The following is a 27,021-nucleotide window of genomic DNA, read 5'->3' on the forward strand; positions in this document are numbered from 1 at the left end:
GTCACCTGCTCTGTTTGGCCACCTGGCTCCCCTGGGTGGGAGAACTTTGAATTCTCCTGCTTTATATTCCAGTTACGTGTGTGTGTCTCCTGCACTTGACTGTGAGCCTCTTGCCTGCCTCCTGGCCTTGTACTGGGTGCCCCCCACCTCACCGAACTGTGGGATTGAATTGATAGAGGTTTGTGCTACCTCAGGTATTTGGAACAAATGCTGGAAAGTTTTGAGCCAAAGGGCAGGAAGATCACAGCTAGGGTAGGAAAGAGAGAGACAGAGAGAGAGGAAGCAGGAGACTACCAAACCCTCTTTGAGTGGCTCAGAAAACAAATGACAGTGACAAGAAGTGGCAGGAGATAGACCGCTGCTGTGAGGAAATCTTAAAGGAGACCGGAGGCTCAGTCTGTAGAAGACAAGATTGAAGAAATACAGTTTTCAGGAATGAGAAGGGAGCATCCCGCAGTTGGGGGTGCCTGTGGCATCCCACCCCTGAGAGCAGCACTGGACACGTGATCCCACACTAAAGTGGGAGAAATGGAAAACATCTGCTGGGTCCCCACTCTGTGCATAGATCCCTCCTAGGCCCTGAGAACCCTGTGCAGGGAGCTCGCTGTTTAACAACAACAACAAAAAAACTAGGGACTTCCCTGGTGGCGCAGTGGTTAAGAATCCACCTGCCAATGCAGGGGACATGGGTTCGAGCCCTGGTCCAGGAAGATCCCACATGCCGCGGAGCAACTAAGCCCGTGCACCACAACTACGGAGCCTGAGCCTGTGCTGTAGAGCCCATGAGCCACAACTACTGAGCCCGTGTGCCACTACTACTGAAGCCTGCGCGCCTAGAGCCTGTGCTCCGCAACAAGAGAAGCCACCGCAATGAGAAGCCAGCACACCGCAACGAAGAGTAGCCCCCGCTCTCCAAAACTAGAGAAAGCCCGTGGGCAGCAACAAAGACCCAATGCAGCCAAAAAAAAAATAAATTTTTAAAACCCCTAGAACCATAAGGCTTTCTCCTGAGGGAGGGCTCTCCAGGTGGGCGGGACAGTGAACAAGTTGGTCCTGACTGGCTTCTGCCACCCTGGCCCCCAGCGGTGCTGTTCCTTCTCGTTGTGTGATCCACGTTTGGCAGAAACATTTCCAGTGGCCCCAGTAGCACAGGAACAGGCTGGAGAGCCCAAGCAGGGTGCTGAGGATGGAAGGAGATCAGAAGAGGAGCAAATGTGGAGTGCAGGTCGCTGGGCTGCCCGGCACTGGAAGCTCCAGGTGGCACAGGGGGCAGTGGACCTGACCTGATGATACGAGGGCTGCCCGAGGCCCCCAGGCCTCATCCTATAAGGACCAGATGGGCCGCACCTGGTACCATCACTGCCCAGCTCTTTGTGTCTCCCCTTATTATCTTTTTTTGGCCACACCGAATGGCTTGCGGGATCTTAGTTCCCCGACCAGGGATTGAACCCGGATCTATGCCAGTGATAGCACCGAGTCCAAACCACTGGACCGCCAGGGAAGTCCCTCGTGTCTCCCCTTAGAGGGCATCGAGTCTCAGCCCATCAGGCAGGAGCCTCTTCAAGGCATCTTGACGCCTTTATGATGAAATGCAAGAGGCCCATCCCTAATACCATAACTCTGTGTCACACAGGAACCTCAGCGTTAGGTCAGGTCACACACATCTAGAAACAAGAGGGTTATGTGGTCACGCATCCAAGGGAGACATGGCCTTTGCCCTCAAGGAACTTAAATAGTGCGTGACAGCATTTGATTAAATACTAACAGGTGGTCATTCAGCAGACACATATTAGTACCTGCTGGTGCCAGGAGCAGCACTAGATGCTGGGGATACTGGGATGAATAAGACAGGCAGCCCATGAGTTGTGGAGCATACAAGCTGCTGGGGAAGGGAGATGGGGAGCAAGTAACACCATGCGAGGGGGACTGGGGGCCTTTAACAGGAGCTGATGTGGCAGAGGGGGTGAGGGATGTCCGGCTGGGCCTGAAGGATGAGGAAGAGCCAGCCAAGGTAAATGGCTGCAGCGGTGTGGAGGAGGGAGGGGTCTCCAAGCAGCGCAGGGCTGGGGCGGGCTTCCCGCAGGAGCTGATTTGTGCTGGGCTTGAAGAGCGAGTCAGCCTTGAGGAAGCAGAAGGGGCAGAGTAGTGAGGCCATCAGTCTGGCTGCTCTGGCCTCAGGATCCTGTGAGAGGGAAGTAAGGGGAGAGGCGAGGCTGAATCTGAGTGGCTGGCAGGGATCCACATGGAAATGGCCGGGAGGGCACTTTCAAGTTAGAAATGGGGAGCTCAGGTGCAGGTGAGACGGGGGTGAAACTCAGTCTCCTGAAAAGGAAACTATGGAGATGGAAGACTGGGAGGAGGAGAGGTGCTGGGACACCTGGGCGGAGGAAGGGAGCCGGGCTGGAGGACAGGAGACAGCAGAGCACGTTCTGTAGAAGCTCAGAGAATGGTTCTCAAGGAGGGGAGGGAGGAGTGGCTCTTCTGTGCCAAGTGTTAACGAAGCTTCTAGAGCTCTGAGCATTGGGCAGGGAGCACAGGATCATCCAGGTAAAGAGGGAGCATTCGCAATGCGTTGCCTTGGTCACCGCCCCTCTCCCAGAAGCTCACCTTTTCTCACCTTCCTGGCCAAAAACATCCCGAGGCCCCAACAGCGGGTCTGCAGCAGCCGGCCATCCCTGTGCCGTCAGAGGGAAGAAGCCCAGCTCCTCTGCCTGGAATCAGTGGCCGCCCATCCTGGGCAGCCGACTCATGGTGGGAAGCCAGCATCGCCTTCGAGCTGCAGAGATGAAAGCGGCCACAGGCCACTGAGGGTAGGCAGGTGGTGGGTGAGCAGGCAGGGGCAGGCCCGCCTGACATCTGAGCACTTAGGAAGCTCCTCCCTTATGCCTCCCAGGTGGGAGGCACCTCTCCCCTGCAGCTTCCTGCAGGAGTGGGAGGAAGCCTCTCTGTTTCAATGAAGCCCAGCCCTGGAGAAAGCTGTGCTCCCTTTGGGAGAAGAGGACCCTTCAAGTATTGCTGACTGCAGGCCCCAGGACCTGCCCCCGCTGCTGCTTTGGGCTGGGCCTCAGAGAGGGGTTCTAGCCCCTGGGGCTTGGGCCACGTCCAGGGAGCAGTGAGGAGGCTCCAGAAACCAAGGTGCAACCAACTCGATCCAGGAACACCTGTGCCACCTACACCCATTAACTTTTTGTATTAGCTTTTCCCTCCTCAGGCCCTCCTGCATCCCTGCTCTGATAGAAAGGTATAAAGTTCGGGGAAGGTGTGATTGGGAGAGGGATGAATGGGTGGGAATGGATACAGCTAGAAGGAAGGCGGCTGTGAGGAAGCAGACAGAGTTTGGAGTCAGGTGGGCTATTCTGAGCAATTCACCTTTCTTCTTGGACCCTTAATTTTCTCATCAGCAACATGGAATTAAGAGTATTACGAGGCCAACACATTTCAGAGGACTGTGGTGAGTAAATGAGGGAAGGAATGAACTTTCCAAACTGTCAAAATTAAGCGTTGGTGGTTACCATGACCATCATTGCATCAGGAGTGCTCAGCGTGAAGTCCACGGAGCCCAGTTTGAGGGGGTGGGGGGTGTCTGTGGAGTGCCTGAAATAATGTGTAAAAATGCATGTGGGGTATCTTTCTGGGGTGAGGATCCATAGCTCTCATCAGCTTTTTGAAGACGTCTGGGCCAACAAAGCTTAAGGCCCAGACACAGCACGAGCCCATCCCCATCACTTTTGAGATGAGTTAGCCGAGACCCAAGGTCACACAGCTTGTCAGAGGCAAGGCCAGATGTGGGACCCTGATGCCCCAACCCTCTGCTCCCGCTGCCCCTTCCTTGTCAGGGGAGGGGAAAGAAGAGTTAGGAGGGAGCAGGGGTGGGGCTGGGGGCGGAGGAGCAGCCAGAGGCAGGGCCCCTGTCCTCACTCTGTTACCAGATGAGGGCCTCGCGGTACAGGGCAGGGGACGGTGAGAGACAGAACAAGGGAGCCCCAGGATGCGAGAGGGAGGCCCTTCCTGGAAGCACAAGTTGCTGAATAAGTGAGTCGTCCTCCTAGCCTCCCTTTCCCAACAACCCCCCACAAAAGGCTCAGACACAGGAAACACAAGAAACACACTCTCTCCCTCACACTGTCTTGAGATGACCTCTGGTTCTCAGTTTCCTCTTCTGGGAAATTTAAAGATGCCATGTCAAAGCTTTACGGAAAACCATGAAGGGCCACATGCAAACGTTAAGGTAGTCATGACCCAAAGATGCAGTTTCCTGAGCGGCTCCTGAGTACCAGACACGTGCTGGATGCTTGGCCTAAATCGGCATAAACGTCACCCCTTCAAGAGGCCTCCCCTGACCAGCCAAAGTAAATCCACTTCTCTCTCCCACCCTCCAGTTATTCTCATAGTCCTGTTCCTTCCCTTCCTACCACTTATAATAGAGGCTGTTTCTGTGCGTTCCTTCCATCCTCTCTCCTCCACGAGACTACAGTCTTGCCATGGGCAGGAGGCGTGTCAGTGTATTGATGGCTGTATATCTGTGCTAAGCACAGTGCCTGCCATCTAGTAGTCACTCAAATCCTTGTTAAATGAACGCATGACTGTCCCTAGTCTTCACAACAGCCTTATGAGGTAGGTTATCACGCTCACTGTACAGAAGAAGAAACTGAGGTTCAGAGAGTCAGAGACTTGCTGAAGGGCACAGTTTGTTATCACCAGACTTCAGCTCTGCTCCTTCCCCTTGAAGGACTTGGAGAATGAGGAAACCTAAGGGTCAGAGAGAGAGTTTGGTCCAGCATAATGTCTCCAGTTCGGCCACCACCCTGCGCTCAGCCTTCCCCAGCTGCGCTCCCCCAACCTCTGATCATACCCCAGTAGCTCCCAGTCATCAATCCACAGCCACAGAGCTGGAGGCCATCCAAACTGGCCTGTTTATTTCCCAAGCCAAGTGAGAATCAGTCCTTCCCTGCCCACCCCAGAGCAAGATACAGTTGGGAATCCACACCCCACCCCTCAAGCCTTAACACAGCAGATAAATTAGTGAACTCTTTTATAAAACATTCTACAGGGAAAATACATATATATATATAGAGCCAGTGCTGGCACTGGGGTGGGGTTCGTTTCTTAGACACAGGTAACCAGATCCTGCCCCATCAGGGCGCCCACCCACCCCTGCACTCTCTTTCCCTGAAGTGGTCATCTGCTATCCCCACACCCTGTTACCTTGGCTGGTTAGCACAAATCATACAGGTCCATCATCGTGCCCCCAAAGGGAACTGCTTCCTGGCTGCCCCTACCAGCCTGCTCCTCTGAGGTGGGCACCCCCTGCCCTTCCTCCTTACCCAGGTAGCCTTCCTTGGCCTGGCCCCAGGAATTCAGCCCACCAAGACCTGAAGACAGAAGATTGACCAAAGAATATTGTTTCCTGATATGTTTGGTGACCATATATTATCTAAACCAGGACTTTTTTGAAAGTGGAAGGGGTTCTCACTCACTGGAAAACAGGCATAAACCCAGACTTCCCAGCAAAGTACAAATGGTCACCCTACTGATAGGACTCCCCTGCTCTGAACTGGCCCAGTCCTGCCACTCGTGACTTTCCAAAACACGTTGCATACTTGCAGCAAACTCCTCTCAGACCTCTATTCCCATCTCTGTCACCTTCTACTCTACAAGGCCTTCTGGCATCTTGGTTACACATTCTAAGGCCTCAGTAATATTGGAGACCTGTAGTATTGGGGTTGGGAGGGGTGGTTGGGAATGATGCCCCTCCAAATCCCATATAGGACCTGGCCATGTAAGGCCTTTGGTGTCAAGCCCCAGGCTTTCTGGCTCCTTGGGCCCCATCCCCCAAATCATGGCTGCCTGGGTCTGAATAGAAAAGCAAGCTTTAATCCTCTGTCTTCCATCCCAAACCTGCCACGTCTTCTCTCTCTAGGCCTTCCTGTAGCTCAGGGCTGGGGAGAAATGAACCACCAGTACCCCTATCCCCACCCTTGGTCAATGCAAAGCACTTTGTTCCAGTACCTTCTCTACATGTTGTGCATGCATATTCCTGCTCACACCTCAATGTGGCTTCTATGCTAGGAACCCCAGGTGTCGCCTCTGGGAGTGGCAACTGGAGGACTGGTGGAGGCTGAGGAGGTCAACCTGTAGCACCCTGCACCCCCAACCCAGACAGGGCTGGGCCTCAGCCCCTCATGAGGGCCTGACCAGCAATCACAGCCATCCCGATGGGTTCCCATTCTAAGTGAGCGCTCCAGCCCTTGCTTTTAGAACCTGCTCAGTAGGCCTGCTTGGAAAACTGCTTTCAATAAGCCTTGCTAAAGCAAATAGTACCAGACAGTGAAAACTCAGGCTCCAGCTCCTTAAAGGTCCCTCCTCTCCTCCCTCCTTCCCCCTCCCACCCCCATCTGCAGACAGTCCACAGCCACACCAGTGCTTTGGGAAACAGAAGTTCAATCTTACTCTTCCTGGGGCCACTGCTTCACTTGTTGTCCCCCTGTCTGTCTTTGGGAAACAGACTTCTCTGTGTCTGAGTGAGGCTACTTAACACCTGCTGCGTCCCTCCCACCCCCCACAAAAACAAGTGCCTGGATCCGACCCCTTGGAGAGGAACTGAGAAAACCCTGGGCTCAGGATGGGGCCTTCCTATGGGCCCCTGAGTAGGCATAGGAGATGGGATGCCGGGTCCCGGGCCTCACGGTGAATGTGTTGATGGAGCTTCCATAGTGGGGGTTGCTGTGGGGAGACCTGGTGGGGAGCAGGAGAGAGATGAGGTTAATATCTGGTTAACCAACACCGCTTCCATCTCCCCCAGGGCTCAGCGCAATGGAGCTGCCCCACAAGCTCAGGGCTTACCACCCCCAGAGTGGGACCCCAGTATTGACTCACCAGACACAGGGCTTCCCTCCTGTCTAGGCCCTGATGCCAGAGTACATGCCTCATACCCTTCTGCTCAGAACCCTTCCCTCCTAGCCTGGCTCTGGACGCATCTCTGTGACGGGAAATCCCAGCACCCAAGGACCACTCAGGTCTCCCCCCACCCCATACTGGGACTCCAGGGAGTGGGAGAGAGGAGAGAGAAGAGGGAGCTGGTGGGGAAAGCAGGAGGAGGGGGAAAGAGAAAACAAAGGAGGTAACGGGAAATAAGGAAGCAGATAAAGGAAGCGCCAAAGGCGCCCTCTCCAGGTGAAGTGTGCCTCCCTCCTCCTTCTCTCTGCCCTGAGAGCCAGAGGGGAGAAAACCAAATGTCCCAGACTGATGGCCGTGGCCTGGCCAGCTCCCCCGTGGTCCAGGGGAGAGCCTCCCTCTCCCCTGGCTTCCCAGCCCAGGCTCCCGCCATCACCCTGGCCCGCAACTCACCTGCGGGTAGCCGGGGCGCAGCCGCAGTCGCCGCAGTTGCCGCCGCCGCCACCGCAGGGCGCTTTGTACTTGGCCTCTCCGCGGGGGGCGCCCTCCAGGGACATCTTCCGCACGTGCAGGCCGGCGGGGGGCGCGCGACCCGTCGAGTTGACGCGCCGCATCTCCGGGCGTCCGGGCGCTGCGAAGGGCCCTCTGGGCTGCGGCCCGAAGCAGTTGGGGGAGGTCGGGCTGCGGCCAGTGCCGCCCCGGGGCAGCCTGGGGCTGCGGTGGGTCTCCCCGACGACGTACAGGCGCTTCTTGATAAGCGAACGGCCCCCGCCCGAGAAATGGTCCAGGCCCCTGGCGGCCCCGGAGGGGCCCGCACTGGCGGAAAAGAGCGAGAAGCCGCAAGGGGGGCCCGCGTCCGCGAGCTGCCCCAAGTCTGAGAAGTTGTTCCGGGGAGGGGAGCCCCGGAGCCCCAGATACTGCAGGGCGCGGGGCGGGGGCGCGGGGTCATTGCTGAATTCTGGCGGCGGTGGGATGACCTCAAAGTTGAACTCCACCTCCTCCCTCTTGTGGGAAGGAGGAGGGGAAGAGGAGGACTTGGGCAGCAGGCGGCCCTGGGGGAGGCTGGAGGGCGCTGGTCTTTCCCAGGCCACAGGGGCCTGCGGCTCCGTCTTTGTCCAGCTGTACCCGCGGCTGGGCTCCATGCCCTCTGGGTCTCTGCGGGGCTGGGGCTTCCACTGACTGGTTACCTTGGGCTGTCCTGGCGAGGTTAGCTGGGGGTCCTTCTCAGTCTCCTTGGGTACCTTGGGGACCACTGTGAAGGAGTTGGGCTGGCCGTCGTTGTAGAAGATGCTGTCAGAGCCTGCCCTGGGCTGTCTGTGGCCACGGAGACTCCCTGGCAGGGAGGACTGGCCCAGGGCAGCCCCTCTGGACCTCCCCTTCTGTGCCCTCTGCCTGGCTGCAAGGAGCAGAGCCATCGCGGAGCCCTGCTCCACCACCTCCCCTGTCACTGGATGCCTGAGGAGTTCCTCAGCGGGCGGGGCTGAGGCAGGGGGCTTGGCTGGCAGCCCCTGGGGCTCCTTCACCTCCACAGGCTCCCCTGACCCTACAGCCTCTCCTCTGGACAGGGTGGGCATCACCACGGCCACATCTCTGCTGGGGCTGTTCTGGCTGCGATGGGGCTTATAGAGAAATGGCACCTCTTCTCGGCCAGGGGATATCTTTGGGGGGAGGGCTGGAGATGAGAGGGCTCCCTGTGTAGGCTTACTGGTCTCTGAGGAGCGCCCTTCTGCCTCTGACTTGGAGGGCACTGCAAGTTCTTGATGTTCTGGCTTCTCCCACTGCCCAGCTGGGACTAGGTTCTTCTCTGCTATCAGTTGGGATGATGTGGTGGGCAGAGGTGTGGCCTTGGGTGGTGTGGCTGGTCCAGGTGTGGCCTTGGGTGGTGTGGCTGGTCCAGGTGTGGCCTTGGGTGGTATGGCTGATCCAGGTGTGGCTGGCTCAGGTGTGGCCTTGGGTGGTATGGCTGATCCAGGTGTGGCTGGCTTAGGTGTGGCCTTGGGTGGTGTGGCTGGTCCAGGTGTGGCCTTGGGTGGTGTGGCTGGTCCAGGTGTGGCTGGCTCAGGTGTGGCCTTGGGTGGTGTGGCTTGTCTGGGTGTGGCTGGTCCAGGCGTGGCCTTGGACTGGAGTGGTGTGGTTGGCAGAGGGGTGGCGGATAGAGGTGGCAGATTCTTGGCCATGGGCTTGGAGAATTTGCCGTTATCAGCCCTGTTTTCAAAGATTCTTCCCCCTTCTAGCTGAGGTTTGGGAGGCAGAGACCCTCTGCTGGGCTTGGCTTCCTTCTCTGCTGATGAGGAAAGCTGGGCCTCCAACTTATTCCGGATCTGCCAGATGCTAGGAGTTGGCGAGTCTTGGGGGATGTAGTCCACAGGCGGGAGGGTCAGGCTGGTGGCAGCCTTCCTCTCTGGCTGGCTGCAAGGACTCTCCTCAGGAACACTTGGGGGCGCCTCCTTCTCTGGCAGGCTTGGGGGCGCCTCCTTCTCTGGCAGGCTTGGGGGCGCCTCCTTCTCTGGCAGGCTTGGGGGCGCCTCCTTCTCTGGCAGGCTTGGGGGCGCCTCCTTCTCTGGCAGGCTTGGGGGCGCCTCCTTCTCTGGCAGGCTTGGGGGCGCCTCCTTCTCTGGCAGGCTTGGGGGCGCCTCCTTCTCTGGCAGGCTGGGGCCCTTCTGGCTCTCCTTTCCCTGAGAGGCTGCAGTTGGGCCTGGTCTATGACTGGCAAACCGGTCCTCTCTCCTGGAGCCGCAGAGATAGGCTGACAGCTCGTTCCGCAGCTTTGCCATCTGGCTGGGATCCCGCCAGTCCACGGACTCTGAAGAGGCTGTGTCCTCCGGGCTGGGGGGGTCTAGTTTGGGTTTGGGAGCAGGAGAGCTGGACTTGGGTCTTTTCATAACCCCAGCCGGTGGAGGGGCTGCCTTCTCAGCAGATGGCAAAGGAGGGGCAGCTGGGGGCAGGGGGGGTGCTGGGGGAGGGAGTGGGGGTGGAGGAGGGGGCAGGGGAGGGGCTGGAGGTGGAGTCTCGGCTTGTTCACTTGTCCAGGCCTGGGACTGGCTCGGCCTCGGACTGGCTGGTGCCGTAGCCCTGGGCTCCTCGGGATGGTCTGGCTCAGTGGCCCTGTCGGGGTAGACCTGGGACGCGGGGCGGATGTGGAAGCTGGGAGGCAGTGGGAGTCGACTGGGGGCCTTCTTGGTGGCCTTTCCTTCCTCAGGAAGAGCCCCTTGTGCTTCCTGACTGGAGATGGATGAACTCCTGACTGGGGTTGGGGGAGGCACCTTGAGCGAGCTGGGGAAGGTGAGGTGGATCTCTGGTCCCAGGAGGCTCCCCTTGGGCTCAGCAGGGCTCCTGGGGGGGCTGCCTCTGGGGGCCTCTGGCTGCCCGTCACTCAGCGCTACCTCTGATTTCCACTTGGTGACACCCGCAGCGGGGAAGGGGTGAGTCCCCGGTGTATGAGGAGACACTGGAGCTGGGGGAGCCGGGGCTGGCAAAAGGGGTGGGGGTGGGGCAGGGGGAATGAAGTCCGGAGGGGTGGGTGTGGATGGGGAGGGAAGGGGGGGTGCGGCGGATAGGGCCCCCATTACTGGGGGCAGAGGTGGGGCCACGCTGGGCGGGGACGGGGGTTCCAGCAGCAGCAGCGGGGGAGGCGGGGGAGCTGTGGAAGGTGGAGGTGGTGGTGAGGGCTCCTCCTGAGGCTGCGGAGTGTCTGAGGGTGGTGCCGGGGCTGGGCCCGGGGGTGGCGGGGGGATGAGCAAGTCCTGGCCATAGTGCCTGGGCCTTAGGTCCCCCACAGAGCTGTATAATCGGAGGTTGCCGTTGATGAGCTTGCTGGTGCCTGGAAGGAGGGAGAGGCAGAGATGAGGGCGAGAAGGCAGCCGGGCTTGCCCATCTCTGAGTGCCCAGGGCAGGGCGGGGTGGGCTCCTGAGAGAGTAGCTGGCCGGTTTCGTGCCTTTCCTTTTGAACACCGCGTGAGGAGCAGCCATGTCTCGGGTCTCCTGAGCTCTCCTGGGAGTGACCCTCTTCTTTCTAGGGAGGGGCCCCTGCCTGTCCCTGGCACAGCCTCTGGAGCCTGTGCTAAATCTTCTCCATAGGCTCCTGAGGCTCACCCATCTCTGCCCCGCTCACAGTCCTGTATATAATCCCTTTACTAAACTCTCTTCGGTTAGGCCCTTCAAGTGCACCAAGTGTTTCTTACAGGTGCCTTGGCTGGTACAAAGCCAGAAAGGCCAGGGTTCAAATCCCGGCTCTTCCACTTACTAAATGTGTAACTTGAGACACATTCATTAACCTTGCTGAGCCTCAGTTTCATCATCTGAAAAATGGGAACGATGTCAGCACTTACCTCATAAAGCTGTTGTGAGGATTAAGCAAGAGAATTCATGTAAATGCATGGCAAGAGCTTATCAGGCGCTAGGCCCATAGTAGGTGCTTAACAAACGGTAATCACTTTGACCACTACCACCTGTGCTTACCTTTTCATTCAGCGTAAGACAGACAGGGAAGGTGGCAGAGATAGGAAGTCATGGATGGGGGCAGGGGCCTGGAGACCTCAGTAAGGAAGTCTGGGTGAAAGTTTGGGAGGGAGAAATTTGCATGAGCAACTCTTGCTTTCTACAGATCCTGAATCTACCAAGAACCCAGCTTTCCACCTCATAGAGAACTTCTGGAACAGATTCTGGACTGCAGGATGGATGGGGGTCTGTGGAAACGAGGTGACCTGGACGACCGAGGCGCCAGAGGGATGCTGAGCCTCCCTGGCCTCAGCGGCTCACATCCCTCCCTTCTTGGCCCCAGTCCCTGCCCCCTCCCTATTGTCTGCAGGCCACCAGGATGCCCTGATTACTTCTCTCTGAGGGGAACCTGTCCTTCACCTCTCCTCCTGTCAATTTCTAGCACAGAGAGAAACAAACCTGGGAATGGGCAGCTCTGAAGGGCTCCTCCCAGCTGTCTGACTTCAAAACAAACGCCAGACCGAGAGTGGGGAGGAGGAAAACCAACACCCATTGAGCACCCAAGTGTTAGGAGCTGGGACACAGCAGTAAAAGACAAACCAAGAAGTAGTCAAAATACTGGCTCTCGTGGAGCTTGTGTTTTAATGGGACAATGAGACAGGCAATAAACATAATATATTAGTAAATTACTACCACATTAGGTGATGAGTAATATGGGGGAAACCCAGGAGGGGCGGTAGGGGTGCAATGTGAATAGGGTGGTCAGGGAAGACCTGGCTGAGAAGGTGACACTGGAGCAAAGAGGGAAAGATGGAGGCGAGAGCTGTGCACACGTGCAGGGAAAGAGCAGTCAGGGCAGTGGGAACTGCAGTGCAAAGACCTGAGGGTGGAAATGTGCCTGGATATTGAAGGAGCAGCAAGGAGACCGGGATGGCGGAGCAGCGAGAGACGGGAAAGCCAGCAGGAGATGAGGCCAGGTAGGGCCAGATTCTGGCGGTCCTGGCAAGGACCCTTCCACTGGGTGACAAGGGAAGTCACTGGCGGGTTTTGAGCAGGGTATGACAAGAAGTGACTTGCGTCCCATCCAGTACTTAGTTTACTCTTCCAGAACTGGAATTGTCTTGCCCGTGGCTCCTTGGAAGATACGGAGGTGCAAGGGGTTAAGTGATTTGCCCCAGGGAGCAAAGCTAGTATGCAGGGGAGCTGGGACTCGAAGCCAGGTCGGCCTGACTCCAGGGTTCTCTCTACCACTCACGCTGAACTTGTTCCTGCTCTGGCCTCGGCCCTCACCATCCTTCCCCCACTGGGCCTTAGCTGACCGTGGCTCTCCTCATCTCCCACCCACAACAGCCAGCAGCCAAGAGGCCTGGGGACTCCAGCTTTCTCACCAGCTGGGGAGGGGGGACCAGATGCTTGGGCTTAAGGAGGAAAAAAAAAAAAGATGGACAAGCCCCAAGCCTAGGGTCCTCTTACCTGTCATTTGTTTGTCTGCAAAGCTGTCTGGGACAGAGGGGGTGGGCACAGCCAGTCCATGGTTCTCCTGGGCATCCTGAAAGAGAGCAGAACAGTTAGGGGACAGGGAAAGACAGATGGTTCTTAAATCGCTGCTCCGTGGCCATTTTATTGCTGGAAAATCCACAGTGATGGTTGCACAACCTTGTGAGGATAGTAAAATATAAAAGGGCTCATTTAAAAGGGTGAATTTTATGATATAGTCGAGTCTTGTTATTCGCGGTAGTTAGGGTCTGTAAAGTTGCTGCGAACACTCAATTAGCAAAAACTGGATCAAAATGCCCGAGGGAAATACAGGGTTAGGTTCCTGTAAACCTTGGTCAAGGCACTTACATCAGCTGATCAATACATAACTTTGTTTTATGCGTGTTTCTGTTTAAAGAGACCTTATTTAATATCTATCGTTGACTCACTGACACTGAACTCATGGCCAACAGCACCATAACTCACACCTTCGGAGCTTACCTAACGCATGTATTTTCTCTGTAAGGTACCTCACCTAGCCTCCTTGCATGTAGGGATGTCAGACGGCACATCAGCCCTATGTTTGGGGACCGTTTTAAATAGCAAAATCACCAACAAAAAGCAAAGAAATATGAAAAAACATGGCACTAAATAGAAAAGGATGCTTATTTACAGCATGAGGGCTGAAACAAGAAAGCAAAGTGTCTTGTTCGACCTCAGCAGGGCCCATGTGCATCAGGTGACTCAAATTTTTCACTACTCTGCGTAGGTCCAAAGCATCTTGAGTACTGATTTGGGGGGGTTACAAATAAATTTTAGCAAGTAGGCGAATTTGCAGATACAGAATCCGCAAATAATGAGAATCAACTGTATATAAATTGTATCTCAGTTAGAACAGAACAAACAAAAAAATTCTGCGTGACTCCCCAGGGATGGCCACAAGCTAAAAAGCCAAACCCCTCAGCCTGGCCTCCTGTTCACTCTTAGTTTTCATTAGGTATTTACAGAAAAGTACCTAAGTAAAAAGTGGTGAACTGGAGTATCGACAGCACTGCAGATGCCCTTCTGATCTCTCACCTGGGCAGACCATAATGCGTTTACACAGCTGTCGGTATGTACATACTGTTTTACATTCTTTTTTTTTTCCCCAAACACACATTTCCATATGTCAACAACGTCCACACACCTGTCCTTTGGAGGAGCTGTGGAGCATTTTATGGTCACTTTCAAGGTCCTCAACACCCTGGCCTCATCCTTCCCAGCCAATGTTTATTTCCACTCACCTGTTACAGCCATCCTGCATTCTAGCTGGACCAACTCCCTCTCCAGGATCCTTCCAACCCACACATCTGGTTCACGTTCATCCTTGACGCTGGGTGTTGGTCAGGCTGTGCTCCTCTTCCCACCCTCCATTTCTAACAATACCACCCATTGCTCTGTGCTCTAAACATATGATCGCCATCACACCACTCTGTGAAGAAGCTATCCCCATTTGTCAGAGACCGCGGAGGCTCAGAAATGTTTGGTAAGTTGTCTATAGTCACATGACCAGTGCTGTCAAACACAGGTCTGTGGAGCTCCCACCCCTGGGTATTTTGCTTCTCTAAAGTCTCTCATCCTGCAAGGATTCACTGAGCCCCTCTAGAAAGAGGGTAGCAGGGAAGGGGAAGCTCTGGAGCCAGACTGCCTGGATTTGAATTCCGGCTCTGCCACCTACTAGCTGTATTGACTGTGCCAGTGACGTAAGCTCTCAGTTTCCCTGACTATGAAACTGTGATGAAAATAGAATTTACCTATTCTAGGGAAGCTGTGAGGATTAAGTGATGCAATACACAAAAAGCACTTAGCTCCTGGCATGTAGTGAAAGCCCAATAAATGTTAGTTCTTGTTGTTATTCCTAAGGAGCCATCCCTTGTCTGCACCAGCCCACACTGATCTACCCTGTTCAGAGCAACCCACAGCCAAGCCCCATAAGGAGGACTTCTGTTTGCTCTCTAGATATTCCCCCAGTTCCTCCAATAAGATGTGGTTGCTCCTTGGAGCCCAGGGACATGTTTTACACGAATCCCCCAAAGCGGGACACATAGTAAGCCAAGTTGTTACTCGCTGATGGGCTGATGGTGCCAACTCTCTAGACTTAATGGTTTAATGTATAAGAAGGGGGATTCAAGGTAGATGTTTCAGAAATATCCACAAGACCCTGGGTTACCAAGGGCAATCTCAGAATTACTCTCTGGCCATTTGAGGGCAACAAACAACCCATCTTCTTGTTCTTAAAGAATTCTGGGGACTTCCCTGGTGTCGCAGTGGTTAAGAATCTGCCTGCCAATGCAGGGGACATAGGTTCGAGCCCTGGTCCGGGAAGATCCCACATGCCGCAGAGCAACTAAGCCCGTGCGCCACAACTACTGAGCCTGAGCTCTAGAGCCCACAGGCCACAACTACTGAGCCCACACACCATAACTACTGAAGCCCAAGCACCTAGAGCCCGTGCTCCAAAACAAGAGAAGCCACTGCAATGAGAAGCCCGCACATGGCAACGAAGAGTAGCCCCCGCTCACCGCAACTAGAGAAAGCCCGTGAGCAGCAACAAAGACTCAATGCAGCCATAAATAAATAAATAAGTAAAAAGAATTCTGAAGCTGGAATGGCCTTGTTCCATCATCTACTCTTTTTTTCTGCCTCTATTTGATTCACACGGCCACACACCTGTTCTTAACATCTGTCAAACCCAGTGATCCTGCATTCTGAGATGCAGCACACACACACACACACACACACACACACACACACACGACTGATTGTCTAATAACCCCCATCAAGTATGTATACTCTGATTTTGATGAGATGTAGGCCAGGCCTTTAAAAGCCAGGGTTGAGATCCCTCAATTACTCTTTTGCATGTAGTTGGAAAGTAGAAAGACCTGGGGACTTATCATCAAAAGTCTTTGGATGCCATTCGTGCTCTGGATTTTGCCAGTGCACACGTGTGGTGGTGTGGTGTGACCTTGGATGAGGTGTGACCTTGTTCCTTGCCAGTGGTGTGACCTTGGATGAGCCATAGCGACGATGATGTTAATCTATCATCTATGCACCAGCTGTGTGCCAGCGCTATGTTATCTCAAATCCCTCAACAGAGCCAGGGTGCACACCTAGGCCTCCCGACTTACCCTTTCTACAAATCACTGAGACCCATTTTCTTCACGTACAAAATGGAGATATTTCCTGCCTTGCAGGGCCATTATGAGGACCAAATGAGATAACAGGAAACCCAGGAAACCAGTGCTCGTTGAAGGAGTATGTCTTCTAAATCTTCTCCCCCACAAAGGTGAAAACATTGTGAACAATCAAAGTTGCCTGGAATCCTAGAAGCACCTTCTGGGTCACCCTGACTGCTTAACTATAATTACATGTGGACGAGGAAGACGGACGAACTTTATGGGCTGGAGGTAACACTGTCCACCCCACCTTTGATCTCAGCTCTGAAAACGCATTAGACCCCAAAAGACCACAGGATGGAAATCCGTCTCCTGAGTGGCCTTGGAACAGCAGCTCAGGCTTTTTAGGTCCCCCATCCCACCCCCCTGACACACACATACATGGGCGTCCCAGGACACACCTATAACCTTGCCGCAGTGTTTGAGGTGCTGTGGCATTCCACTCCCTACCACCCTTGGGCCAGGTCCCAAAGCCCAGCCTCACCCCTTCGGGAGCCCCCTGCACTGAACTGAACACAGCCCCGCATCCCCAAGCCCCAGCTGGCCCTGCTCCTTCCCCACACGCCCGCCTGGCCTCTGGTGGTTCACCTAGCTGTCCCTTCCACTGGTGTGGATTCGGGGAAGGCAAATACAAACTCATTTTAATGCTAGTCCTAGGAAAACAGACCCGGAAGGCACACCCCTCCGCTCACTCACCACAGGGACCCAGGCAGCTGGCATCGAGTGACAGAGTTCAGTGTGAATGGCATCCATCTCCACGGGAGCTGAACTCCCTCACCTGTCTCCCTTAGCCTCAGAGAACTAACGTAAAGCCTCCTTAAGAAGAGGGCCTGGAGGTGACATCTAAATGCACTGTGTGATCCTGGGATGGAGTAAGGCTGTGCCACAAAGGACCTTAGTGGACAACTGGCGATGACTGAATATAAAAGGTGTATCAGATAACAGTATCGTACCAATATTAAATTCCTGGATTTGCTAATTGTGCAGAGAACATCTCTGTTCTTACGTAATGCACACGTAATATGTAAGCTTTTGTTTTGTTTTTGTTTTTAGTGGAGTATAGTTGATTTACAATGTTGTGAATACGTAAGTATTCAGGAGTAAGGGGACCGGGTGTCTCAACTTACTCTTTAATGATTCAGGAGGAAACAATGTATAAATATCAAGAGAGGGAGAGAGCAAATAAAGCAAATGGGGGCAAAATGCGGTGAATGGGGGTGGAGGGTCTACGGAGTTCTTTGTACTATTCCTGCAACTTCTCTGCACGTTAGGATTGGTTAAAAAGAAAAAGTTGGGTTTCCCTGCTGGTGCACTGGTTAAGAATCCGCCTGCCAACACAGGGGACACGGGTTCGAGCCCTGGTCTGGGAAGATCCCACATGCTGCGGAGCAACTAAGCCCGTGCGCCACAACTACTTAGCCCACGTGCTACAACTAGTGAAGCCTGCGCACCTAGAGCCCGTGCTCGGCGACAAGAGAAGCCACCGCAATGAGAAGCCCGCGCGCCGCAACAAAGAGTAGCCCCCGCTCACCGCAACTAGAGAAAGCCTGTGTGCAGCAACGAAGGCCCAATGCAGACAAAAATAAATAAATAAAAGAAAAAAGAAAAAAGTTACTCAAAAGTATGGACACCAAGGAGGGAAAGTAGCGGGGGAGGGGGTGGTGGGATGAACTGGGAGATTGGGATTGACATATATACACTAATATGTATAAAATAGATAAGTAATAAGAACCTGCTGTACAAAAAATAAATTAAAAATGTTTAAAAACCCTGCTGTATAAAAAATAAATAAATAAAATCCAAAAAGAAAAAAAGGAACCTGCTGTATAAAAAATAAATAAATAAAGTTCAAAGAAAATAAGTTACTGAATGCCCCTGAATGGTCCATTTTAAAATGGTTAAAATGGTAAATTTTATGTTACGTGTATCTTACAATTTAAAGAGTTAAACAAAGCATAGCAAACAAAAGACAAGGACATCAAAAGAGAAGGTGTTGAGGGAGACTTAGAGTTTGTCCGTCCACTGGACAGACAGCACCTCACATCACCTCTTTCTCTCATCCCCAGTACTCCCAACCTTAACAACAATAATAACAGCTGCTACTTACTTAGCACTTACTCGGTACCCTGCGCTCTTTCTGTGTTTTCCATCTCTTAACTCATTTACTTTTCACAACGTGAGATGAGATAGGTGTTACTGCTACCTCCACTTTACAGATGAGAAAACCGAGGCGCACAGAGGTTACGTGACTTGCCCAAGTTAGATATCACTGTTTTTCCAGGCATCTGATCATCACCAGCACCCCTAGCTTTTCACCAGGCTCTTCCAGGCACTTCCTGAGTCCCTCCCTTCCTGCCACCCCGCAAGCTCTGCCCTATTTCAGTCCTCACTGTCTCTTACCTAGACAGACAAACAGACAGACAGACTACTGCCCTGGCCTCTGCCTCACCCCTGATTCTTCAAACCTGATGCCAGGATGTTCTTTCTAAAATGCATCTCAGAGTAGGTCCCTTCCCTGCTCAGAATCCTTCCATTGGTCCAGAGGATGAAATTCAAACACCTTTACATGGCGTTCAAGACCTTTCATAAGCTGTCCTGTCTGCAGCTCCTGCCACCTTCTCCCACCCACTCCACAAACTCTGGGCTCCAGCTAGTGGTTCTTGTCTGTTTCCCACCAGTGTCCCTGGAGACTTGACTCACTCATGAGCAAATGGGCTCCTTGCAGCAGGGTTCTTCAGTATGGCAGAAAGACCACTCCCAGGGGGTGTGGGTTCGATCCCTGGTCAGGGAACTAAGATCCCACATGCCACACGGTGCGGCCAAAAAAAAAAAAGAAAAAGCCCCTAGATGATTTGGCTATGCCCCCCTCTTCCACCCATGGAGAACCACTGCAGCTGCTTGGGATTCATTCCCACATCCTCTCAGGCCTCCCCAGCCTTGCTTTTGCTCTTTTTTTTTTTTTTTTTTAATTGGAGTATAGTTGATTTAAAATGTTGTGTTAGTTTTTGCTGAACAGCAAAGTGAATCAGTTATACATATACATATATCCACTCTTTTTAAAATTCTTTTCCCATATAGGTCATTACAGAGTATTGAGAAGAGTTCCCTGTGCTATACAGTAGGTCCTTATTAGTTATCTATTTTAGCTTTTGCTCTTATTCTGCCTCGGATGCCCCTTTCCATCCAGCAAACTCCTGGTTATCCTTTAAACCCCAGATTAAATGCTCCTCCTCCATGAAGCCCTCCTTGGCAACCTCAGCCCAAGTTAATTTCTCTTCCTAGTGTGTTCCTTACTCTGTGTGCATTATTACTACAGCTGACATTTATTAGGTGCCTACTATGTGCTAGGCACTGTTCTGAGTACTTCACACGTAGCAGCCTAGTTAATCCTCATAGTAACCCTAAGAGGCAGGTTATTGTTTTTATTTATAGAAGATGAAACTGAGGCACCGAGATGCTAAGTACACTGCCCGAGGGCACACGGCTAGTAAGCAGCAGGGCTGATATTGGAACCTCGGGGCCTGACCTCTTTGCCACTACAGTATTCGTCTTCACACTCTTCCTCCAGTACAAATTGAGGCCATTGCAGGTGACTGTGGTCTCTGCTGCCCCAGCCCAGCCTACCTGTGGGTAGGGGGACGGCTGATCCTTTATACAAGCCTGGCACACATGGGGCAATTCAATGAGTGTTCGATGAGTGAAAAAATTCCTAGAAGAGTGAATGAGAGGTAGAAAGAACACAGGACAGAGAGGTGTAAAACCTGTGTTCCGGTGCCAGCCCCCCAACCCCCAGCCCCAGAACAAAGGGCCTCCCTCCCTCTTCTGTGAATGCTCTTTAAGGATCACCTCAAGCAAGGTGTTCCATGAGCCCAGGCCCATAAGGTGTCCCGTCTGTGCTCGGCTCACCTATGCCATGTGGGCGGCAGCCTAGACACTCGGGGCTACCCCTCCATGACAGACCTCCATCGTTGTCTCCAGAGAGTTCTCCGGGGGACAGGGGCAAGAGGGGGTAGAGGAGGAGGAGAGGGGGAGGGAGGAGTTTGTGAAGCTGCTTTTCCAGGAGCCACAGGGTGAGGCCAAGTGTGCAGGGCTGGGCCTGAGGTCACTGGTGGCCTCAGACGTGGGCCTGTGACTGTCACAGTCAGCTGGGGGCTGCCCCACACTCAGCGAGCTTGCCCTGGGAAAATCACAGATTTTCACCCCCTCCCCAGGGTGCTGTCTGCAGGGGTTGGCATGCGCCTCAAGTATACTCAGGAGAGAGAAGTGTGTGGTCCTTGGACGATGGCAGCCCCACATCGAGAGGGTTGCGCCAACCTGTGGGCAATGGAAATGACAGAGAACATGCAAATGAGCATCTAAGCACCTCTGCTGGGCCAGCCCACTGGAGCCTCCTTCCTCAGCCACAGGCAGCCGACCACGGCCACGGCCACTCCCGGCACTGCTGCCACAGAGCAGCCCTTGCTCAATGCCTGGGGTAGAGTCCAGCCCTGGTCCTGCCAGATGGGGCATTCCCCATGGAACTGGGCCTCAGGCCTTCTGCGTCCCCATACCCGGACAACACCCAGAAGCTAAGATCACTGGTCACCTCACCCACCTCACAGAGGGATGCAAGCCAGCTCCCCAGCTCAGTCAAGCAGCCCTTTAAAATCCATCACAGCCTCGTATATTGAAAAGTCACCCAGCAATGATTAGCTGGCAGGGAGGCTGGGGGCGGAAGTGCCATTCCAAGAATATTTAGATATATTTTCTTCTTTATACTTGTCTCTATTTTCAGTTCTTCACAATGAACTTCTGTTTCCTTCATAATTTAAAAAAGCACACAGTACATAGTTTTGGGGTTTTTTTAAATTCTTGTAATCAAGAAGAAAGAGCATGGATTTTATAGGCAGGCAGACCAGATTGGCAATTTTTTTTTTTTTTTTGACCACACCGCGCGTCATGTGGGATCTTAGTTCCCACACAGGGGATCAAACCTGTGCCCCCTGCACTGGAAATGTAGAGTCTTAACCACTGGACAGCCAGGGAAGTCCCCAGATTGGCAATCTTAATTCAACTCCATCATCTCAAAGACAGAATCGGACACAAGGTCAGTGGTCAGGAAGTGTGCCCCTCTCTCGCCTTTTGAGGCTCAGTTTTCTCATCTGTAAGATGGGGTTGATCCCACCTCCCTTAGGTTTGTTGTGACACCCCACACCTAAAGAGATCCTGCAGAGAAGCACTCAAGGAAGGGCATTTCCCCGGGCTCCTGGCCCTCAGGTCCTAACAAGGCTCAGTAGGTGAGCAGTGGCCTGAGTCCATGGACACTCTGCCCGGGCACAGCTCCCGGGATGTGTCTGCCCGGCTGGACCTGAAGAGATACATGGGTGCTTCCCCGTAGTCAGGGTCAGGTAGCCGGGAATCTCCTACTGCCCTTTCAACCACAGACATTTCAGAGTTGAAGAGAAGGAGGAAGGAAAGAAGGAAGGAGGAAGGGAGGAAAGCATTCACTATGCAGGATGAGGTTGTCTCCCCTTTAATGTTACAGGGCGTCAGAGCCCATTGCTAGCCCCCTGCTGCACCACCAAGGGCTCAGGGGACAGCCTTACCCCACCGATGGGACCAGCCCTGCCCCCTTGGCCTCCCTTGGCCTGGGACATACACATCCTCATGCCTGGGATTCCTTAGAACCCAGGCAACCCCCAAGGGTGGGTCACCAGGGGCTTGGCCAATGGGTCACACACGGTTGACCTTGGACACAGGCCAGCTCAGTGCCTTAGTGACACATTGTGGAATGCAAACTTCCTCATCAGATTCCTCCAGTAGCCTTGCTGGGGCACCTCAGGGTGAGGTGTGGAGCTGCAGGGGGTGAGGGAGATGACTCTGAGTCAGAGTCAGAGCCAGGCACGGCTGGGGACACTGCTGTAGGCTGGGGAGCAGGGAGACAGGCCCCCAGAGTGAGAGCTACAGGAAACCCCTCCAGGCACCCAACGTCCCCAGCTGGGTGAAGCCCAGCCAGTTAGTTGTTTCCTGGCTTTGCGGGGCAGCGTGAGGGTGCGGGGTGTGTTCCCCACACAGCAGCTTCTCTGAAGCTGGGAACCGGTGAGCATTAAAAAAAAGAGCCCCATTACTTCCCCGCCCTGCCCTCCACCCTCTGCCACAGCTCACACCCCCTTCCTGGGGAACAGAGAATTCCACCAACAAGGCCGTCTTCCTCTGGACCAGCCTGCCATCCCAGAATTGCTCTTAGACCCTCGTATCAGGGTCCTGCCCTGGACTCTGAGCTACAGAGGGCCCTGCTCTGGTTCCCTTTAGGGCAAGGAGTCCATGGGATCAAAGAAAGGGACATGCCCTAAGAGCCCACAACACCCCGTTCTTGACCCTGCTCCAGGCACCAAGGTCCCTAGAATCCCCCATTTAAATGGCCCTGAGCCCATTTCTAGAGCTTCTTTGCCAGTCAGTCCTTCTGAGGGCAGCCCAAGCTGGGGGTGCACATCCCTGAGCCCAAGGGGTGGCCATGTGTGGATAAGGATAAGGGTGTGGGTGGAGCTTTGGAGGTTCAGGCTGAGACCGCCACCATGGAGGAGGAGCCAGGTGGGCAGAGGCGGGGGTGGCTACGGTGGGGAGAGGGTGCTCCATCCGTACACTGGCTGCAAGCTTCTGACACCCACCCCCCAGGAACGCATGGAGCTTCTCCCACCTGACAGCCCTCCCAGCTAACGTCAGCCACGTGAATCACTCGAAAGCCAATAAGGACTGCCCTTCCCAGCTCACCCTAAGGAGCTCAAACCCCAACCCCAAAGGGAGCCTGGGCCTTGAGTTCAGAGATGAGCTCCCACGGCGGGGGATGGAGTGGAAAAGTGGGAAGGAGAAATCCGGCTGACTCGGGCTGCGTCTTTGCGTTTCACAGAGGGCAGGGTCCAGAACAGTCAGGCTTCCTGCCCGGAACCCAGGCTGACACCTCCCCAGGCACCGCCAGGCCTGCCTGACTCAGAGGGTGGGGTGACCCAGGGAGCTCTCACTGCCTGGGGCAGCCCAGGGGACCTGTCCAGCCAGTTTCCCCATATTCGCCACTTTGGCATTTAATTTTTAATTCCTCATATGCATCGCCCTGGAGATGGCTGGGTTCAGAGTAGGGTAGGGCAAGAGGCGGCCCCAGAGAAAAGTACGACCTTTCCTCCACCAGTTGTTCCACCAGCTCAGCTCTCAAAAGCTAGGGACAGGCTCTGGCTTGAGCTCCGGGCCAAGCTTCCCCTTGGAGGTAGAAGGAAGTGGGGAGAAAGGAGCCTTCCCCGACTCAGCCCAGGCCCACGTGGTGTAGACAGGACTGGATCGAGAGAAGGAGACCTGGGCTTGGGTCCTGTCTCCACCTCCATTGAGCTGTGTGGCCTGGGCAGGACCGTCCCCTCCCTGGGCCTCAGTTTTCTCATCCTGATGAGCACCAAGGTCCGCCCCTACCCCAGCTCTGAAGTTTGCGATTCTAATCCAGTTCCTCGGAGCTTGCAGAGCAGGAAGTGGGGTGGCCCTGGTGACTGAAGCACGTCCTTTTCAGAGGGCCTGGAGTCTCTGGGGGGCTCCAAGGGGCTGACCCCACCTCCTGCCCCTCCATTAGCAAGTTATTTTAACACAGAAAGTCACAGCTGAGGAGACCCTAGTGGACCATCCAGTATAACCCGCGCTGGTGGGTGAGGAGCCAGAGGCCCTGGGAGAGGAAGGGCCTGGCCCTCAGCCACCCTGCAGCCCAGTGGCAGAGCAGGCACTGGTGCCAGTTACCTGAGGATCAATCCAGATCCCATCCCAGTCACTGAGGGATCCCAAGGTCCTTTTCATAATTGGCCTTTGGCTGCTGGCTGCCTGCAAAAGTATTTCTTCGTTCTCTGCACTTTCACCTCAAACAGACCAAGGAAGCTCCAGGAAGGGGCCAGAAGCACCTGCTGTGGCCCTTCTCTGCCTCATCTTGCCCTCCCCTCTCGTACCAGTCCCTCTGCGGGCTCCTGAGAGGTACTGACAGCGACAGTGTTCCCAGAAGACGGCCTGGCCCGGACGGCGCTCAAGGAAGAGCATGGGCCTGTCACGGCATCGCCGCCTTGAGCCTCGCCTGCCCCAGCATGGCCTGGCCTGGGAGGTGCCCCCTGAGTGTGGGAAGGGAGGAGAGGGAGGGGCAAGGTACCCAGCTGGTTAGGACAGTGTCAGGCAGGGCTTGGCCTCAACCCAGCTCCCCACCCCTGCCCCAACTCGGTGGGGCTGGGGGTCAGGGTGTGCGCACGTGTGTCTGTGTGTGAACCCACAGTTCTGTCCTCCTGCCTCTCATTCTCCCGGCCTCCTGCCCCAGCTAGAAGAAAGCAAAGGACCCAGCCCAGAGCCTAAGGGAGAGGAGTCCGACTCCCCTCAACCCAGGAGCCGGTGATGAAGGATATTGGGGCTGCTTTGTATCTTACGACCTGAATCAGGAGTAAAACATGTCCCCGGGATACGGGCCACTATGCCCAGGGTTCCTAATCTTAAGGTGCATCATAGGTGGGCTTCCAGGGGCCTGAGATCCCTCTGCTGGAATTGTAAGCAAAATTACGTGTACGTGCCTCATAGCCTCATCATGCTCTCAAAGGGGTCTATGAACCTACAGAGGCAAAAGCCCTGGTGCCCAGAAAGCCCTGGCTGCCAGGCAGGGGTTCAGAGAGGCAGACACGGGAGATGCAGGCGGTGCTGCGGGCTGGTGCTGGGAGGGAAGAAAAAAAGCTTCTAGGCCGTGGGTGGAGGGGAAGATAGGACAGCCTGAATAGAACTCGGACCCTGGAGCCTGGCTACAAATCCCAGCTCTGCCACTTATGAGCTGCCTGTCCTTAAGCAAGTTACTGCCCCGTCCTGTGCTTCAGTTTCTCTACCTGTAAAATGGGGATTCACAGCAGCATCTTCCCAAGAGGGTGGCTCCAATGACTCTGTTAACACATGCGAGGCACTTGGGATGGTGCCTGACACACAGGAAGTGCCCCCCACGTGTTAGCCACGATCTCACGGCCCTGCCACTGGCTAGGACCACACAAGCCACCCAGCCGGCACCAACGGCATGGAATGACCTTCCCTTTCTGGGTTCAGTTCCTGCCAATGTAAAGTGAGGCTGGTGTGGACCCGACGAGGCCCCTTTAAGTTGTTGGTTCACAGTGCGTTCATTCCCTCGCCCTCACCAGTGAGGGGCCGTGAGTTTGGTGGCGAGAAGCCCCATCTCCTGGGACTGGGTCTGAGGCTTGCCCGTAAGGACTGCTCCCAAGCCAGTACCAGCCAGCAGTCCCTAACCGTGTGCAGCCCCCGCAGTCATGCTCTGCTTGGCCCAGACCAGATCCAAACCAGAGGACCCAAGCCAGAAAGGAAGAGAGCAGAAAGGCAGGGACCTGCGCTGATTACTGAAGGGGCCCAAAGTGGGTGGGTGGGTGGGTGGGTGGGAGCAGGGATACAGGATGCCGGCCCATCAGAACAAACTCAGCTGTGCCGCATTAACCCTTTACTTGCTGGTGCAGATCTGAGGGAGGAGCCAGGACAGCAAGAGCCACTCAAGGGGAAACAGCCATTTATTTAAATATTTTAACAACCAGAACAGGCACTGGTGTGTCAGCCCTGGGCGCCCACCACTGTAATTCTTAGTATGTGTGCTGGGAGTAGGTGAAGGGAGAGAATCCAATTCACCTCCAGCGATAGAAAATCTCAAAATTATTTCATCTGCATATATGGGTGCGATAACCCTGTAACAGTTTTATGCATCTCTGGAAACAAAGTTAGGGGTGGACTCATTTGCTTTATACCTTTTTGTTGGTGGTGGTGTACCCTCTCTATTCATCTGTGATGTCTGTGAATTGCTTTTGTAAGCAGAAAATAAATTACTTTAAGTTGTATTCCCAGAGGTCTGTGTGCTCAGCCCTCCACATACAGGCCTTGGGGTCGCAGCAAGGAGACTGTAAGACTCAGTCCCTCTCACAAAGAATCTCGGGGTCTGGTTGGTGAGCTTGGACAACCCAGGAAAAATCGGTGATGGTGAGAGGGAGATGGTTGTGCTAGGCAGTGCTGGACAGAACTTGTGGGTGCCCCGGACTGAGGCAAGGGGTGCCGTGAGGTCTAACGGGCCCCTGAGAACTCAGATCAGGATTAGGTGCCTTGTCAGTCGAGGCAGAACAGAGCCCCATGGAGGTATGGGATGCTGTGACCCCCGTGACTGTATTGTCTCAACTGGGACCCAGGTCTCACAGACAGTAGTGAACCTGGAATTTATGAGGCTGACAGTTTAGGCTCTAAATCTGGGCTGTCGCATACTGTAGCCACTGGCCACAAGTGGCTATTGAGCCCTTGAAATGTTGCTAGTCAGAAGTGGGATGTGTGCTCTAAATGTGGCACACCAGATTTTGAAGACTTAGTATGAAAGAAAGAATGTAAAATATCTCAGTATTTTCTACATTCATTAAATGTTGAAATGATCATCTTTGGACTAATTTTACCTATTTCTTTATCATGTAGCTACTAGAAATTATAAAATTACACATGAGGCTCACATTATATTTCTATTGGATGGCGCTGGTCTAGGCTGTCCCTGAAAACCCAGTCACAGAGCAGTTGTTTTGAGTGTCTTTCCCTTTAGAGAACAAAAGCCCAACCACAGGTTCCAGAAGGGAGTTTTTGGTTTCTGGCAGTTTCAGACCCACAAACAAATCAGTCCCAAATGCCCTTCTCCCAAGGGTCACTGCTATTTGACCTTCGAGACAGTTCAGGTGCCACCTCTTCCAGGAAGCTTTCCTTGATCACTGCCCTGTAGCTGGATTGGATACTCCTGCTCTGGCCTATGTTCTAATAGTCTGTTTACTGATTCATCCCCTGCACTGGGCAGGGAGTTCCTTGAGCAATGCTGGCTCAATCATCTCTGAATCCCAGCATCCAATGCAGGGCCTGGCACAGAGCAGTCAGCCATCGGTGATTGTGGAATATGAATCCTGCTGAGCTGGAGGTACCCACTGCTGCATTGCCTCTGCACGTAACTTCC

General features: G+C 54.2%; 1 protein-coding gene across 1 annotated transcript in view; it reads right to left on the reverse strand.

The window, feature by feature from the left end:
• Nucleotides 1–2,815: 2,815 nt before the first annotated feature.
• The window catches only part of C10H6orf132 (chromosome 10 C6orf132 homolog), a 34,102-nt gene continuing 9,896 nt past the window's right edge, over nt 2,816–27,021 (reverse strand). Inside the window, exons 3-6 of the mRNA XM_057554734.1 lie at nt 12,805–12,880; nt 9,447–10,714; nt 7,348–9,287; nt 2,816–6,735 (exon numbers count right to left, since the gene is read on the reverse strand). Coding sequence (XP_057410717.1) covers nt 6,618–6,735; nt 7,348–9,287; nt 9,447–10,714; nt 12,805–12,880 — 3,402 coding nt within the window. The 3' untranslated portion in view covers nt 2,816–6,617. The remainder of the gene's footprint in view (nt 6,736–7,347; nt 9,288–9,446; nt 10,715–12,804; nt 12,881–27,021) is intronic.

Source organism: Balaenoptera acutorostrata, chromosome 10 (assembly GCF_949987535.1).
Source record: "Balaenoptera acutorostrata chromosome 10, mBalAcu1.1, whole genome shotgun sequence".
Classification (NCBI taxonomy): domain Eukaryota; kingdom Metazoa; phylum Chordata; class Mammalia; order Artiodactyla; family Balaenopteridae; genus Balaenoptera; species Balaenoptera acutorostrata.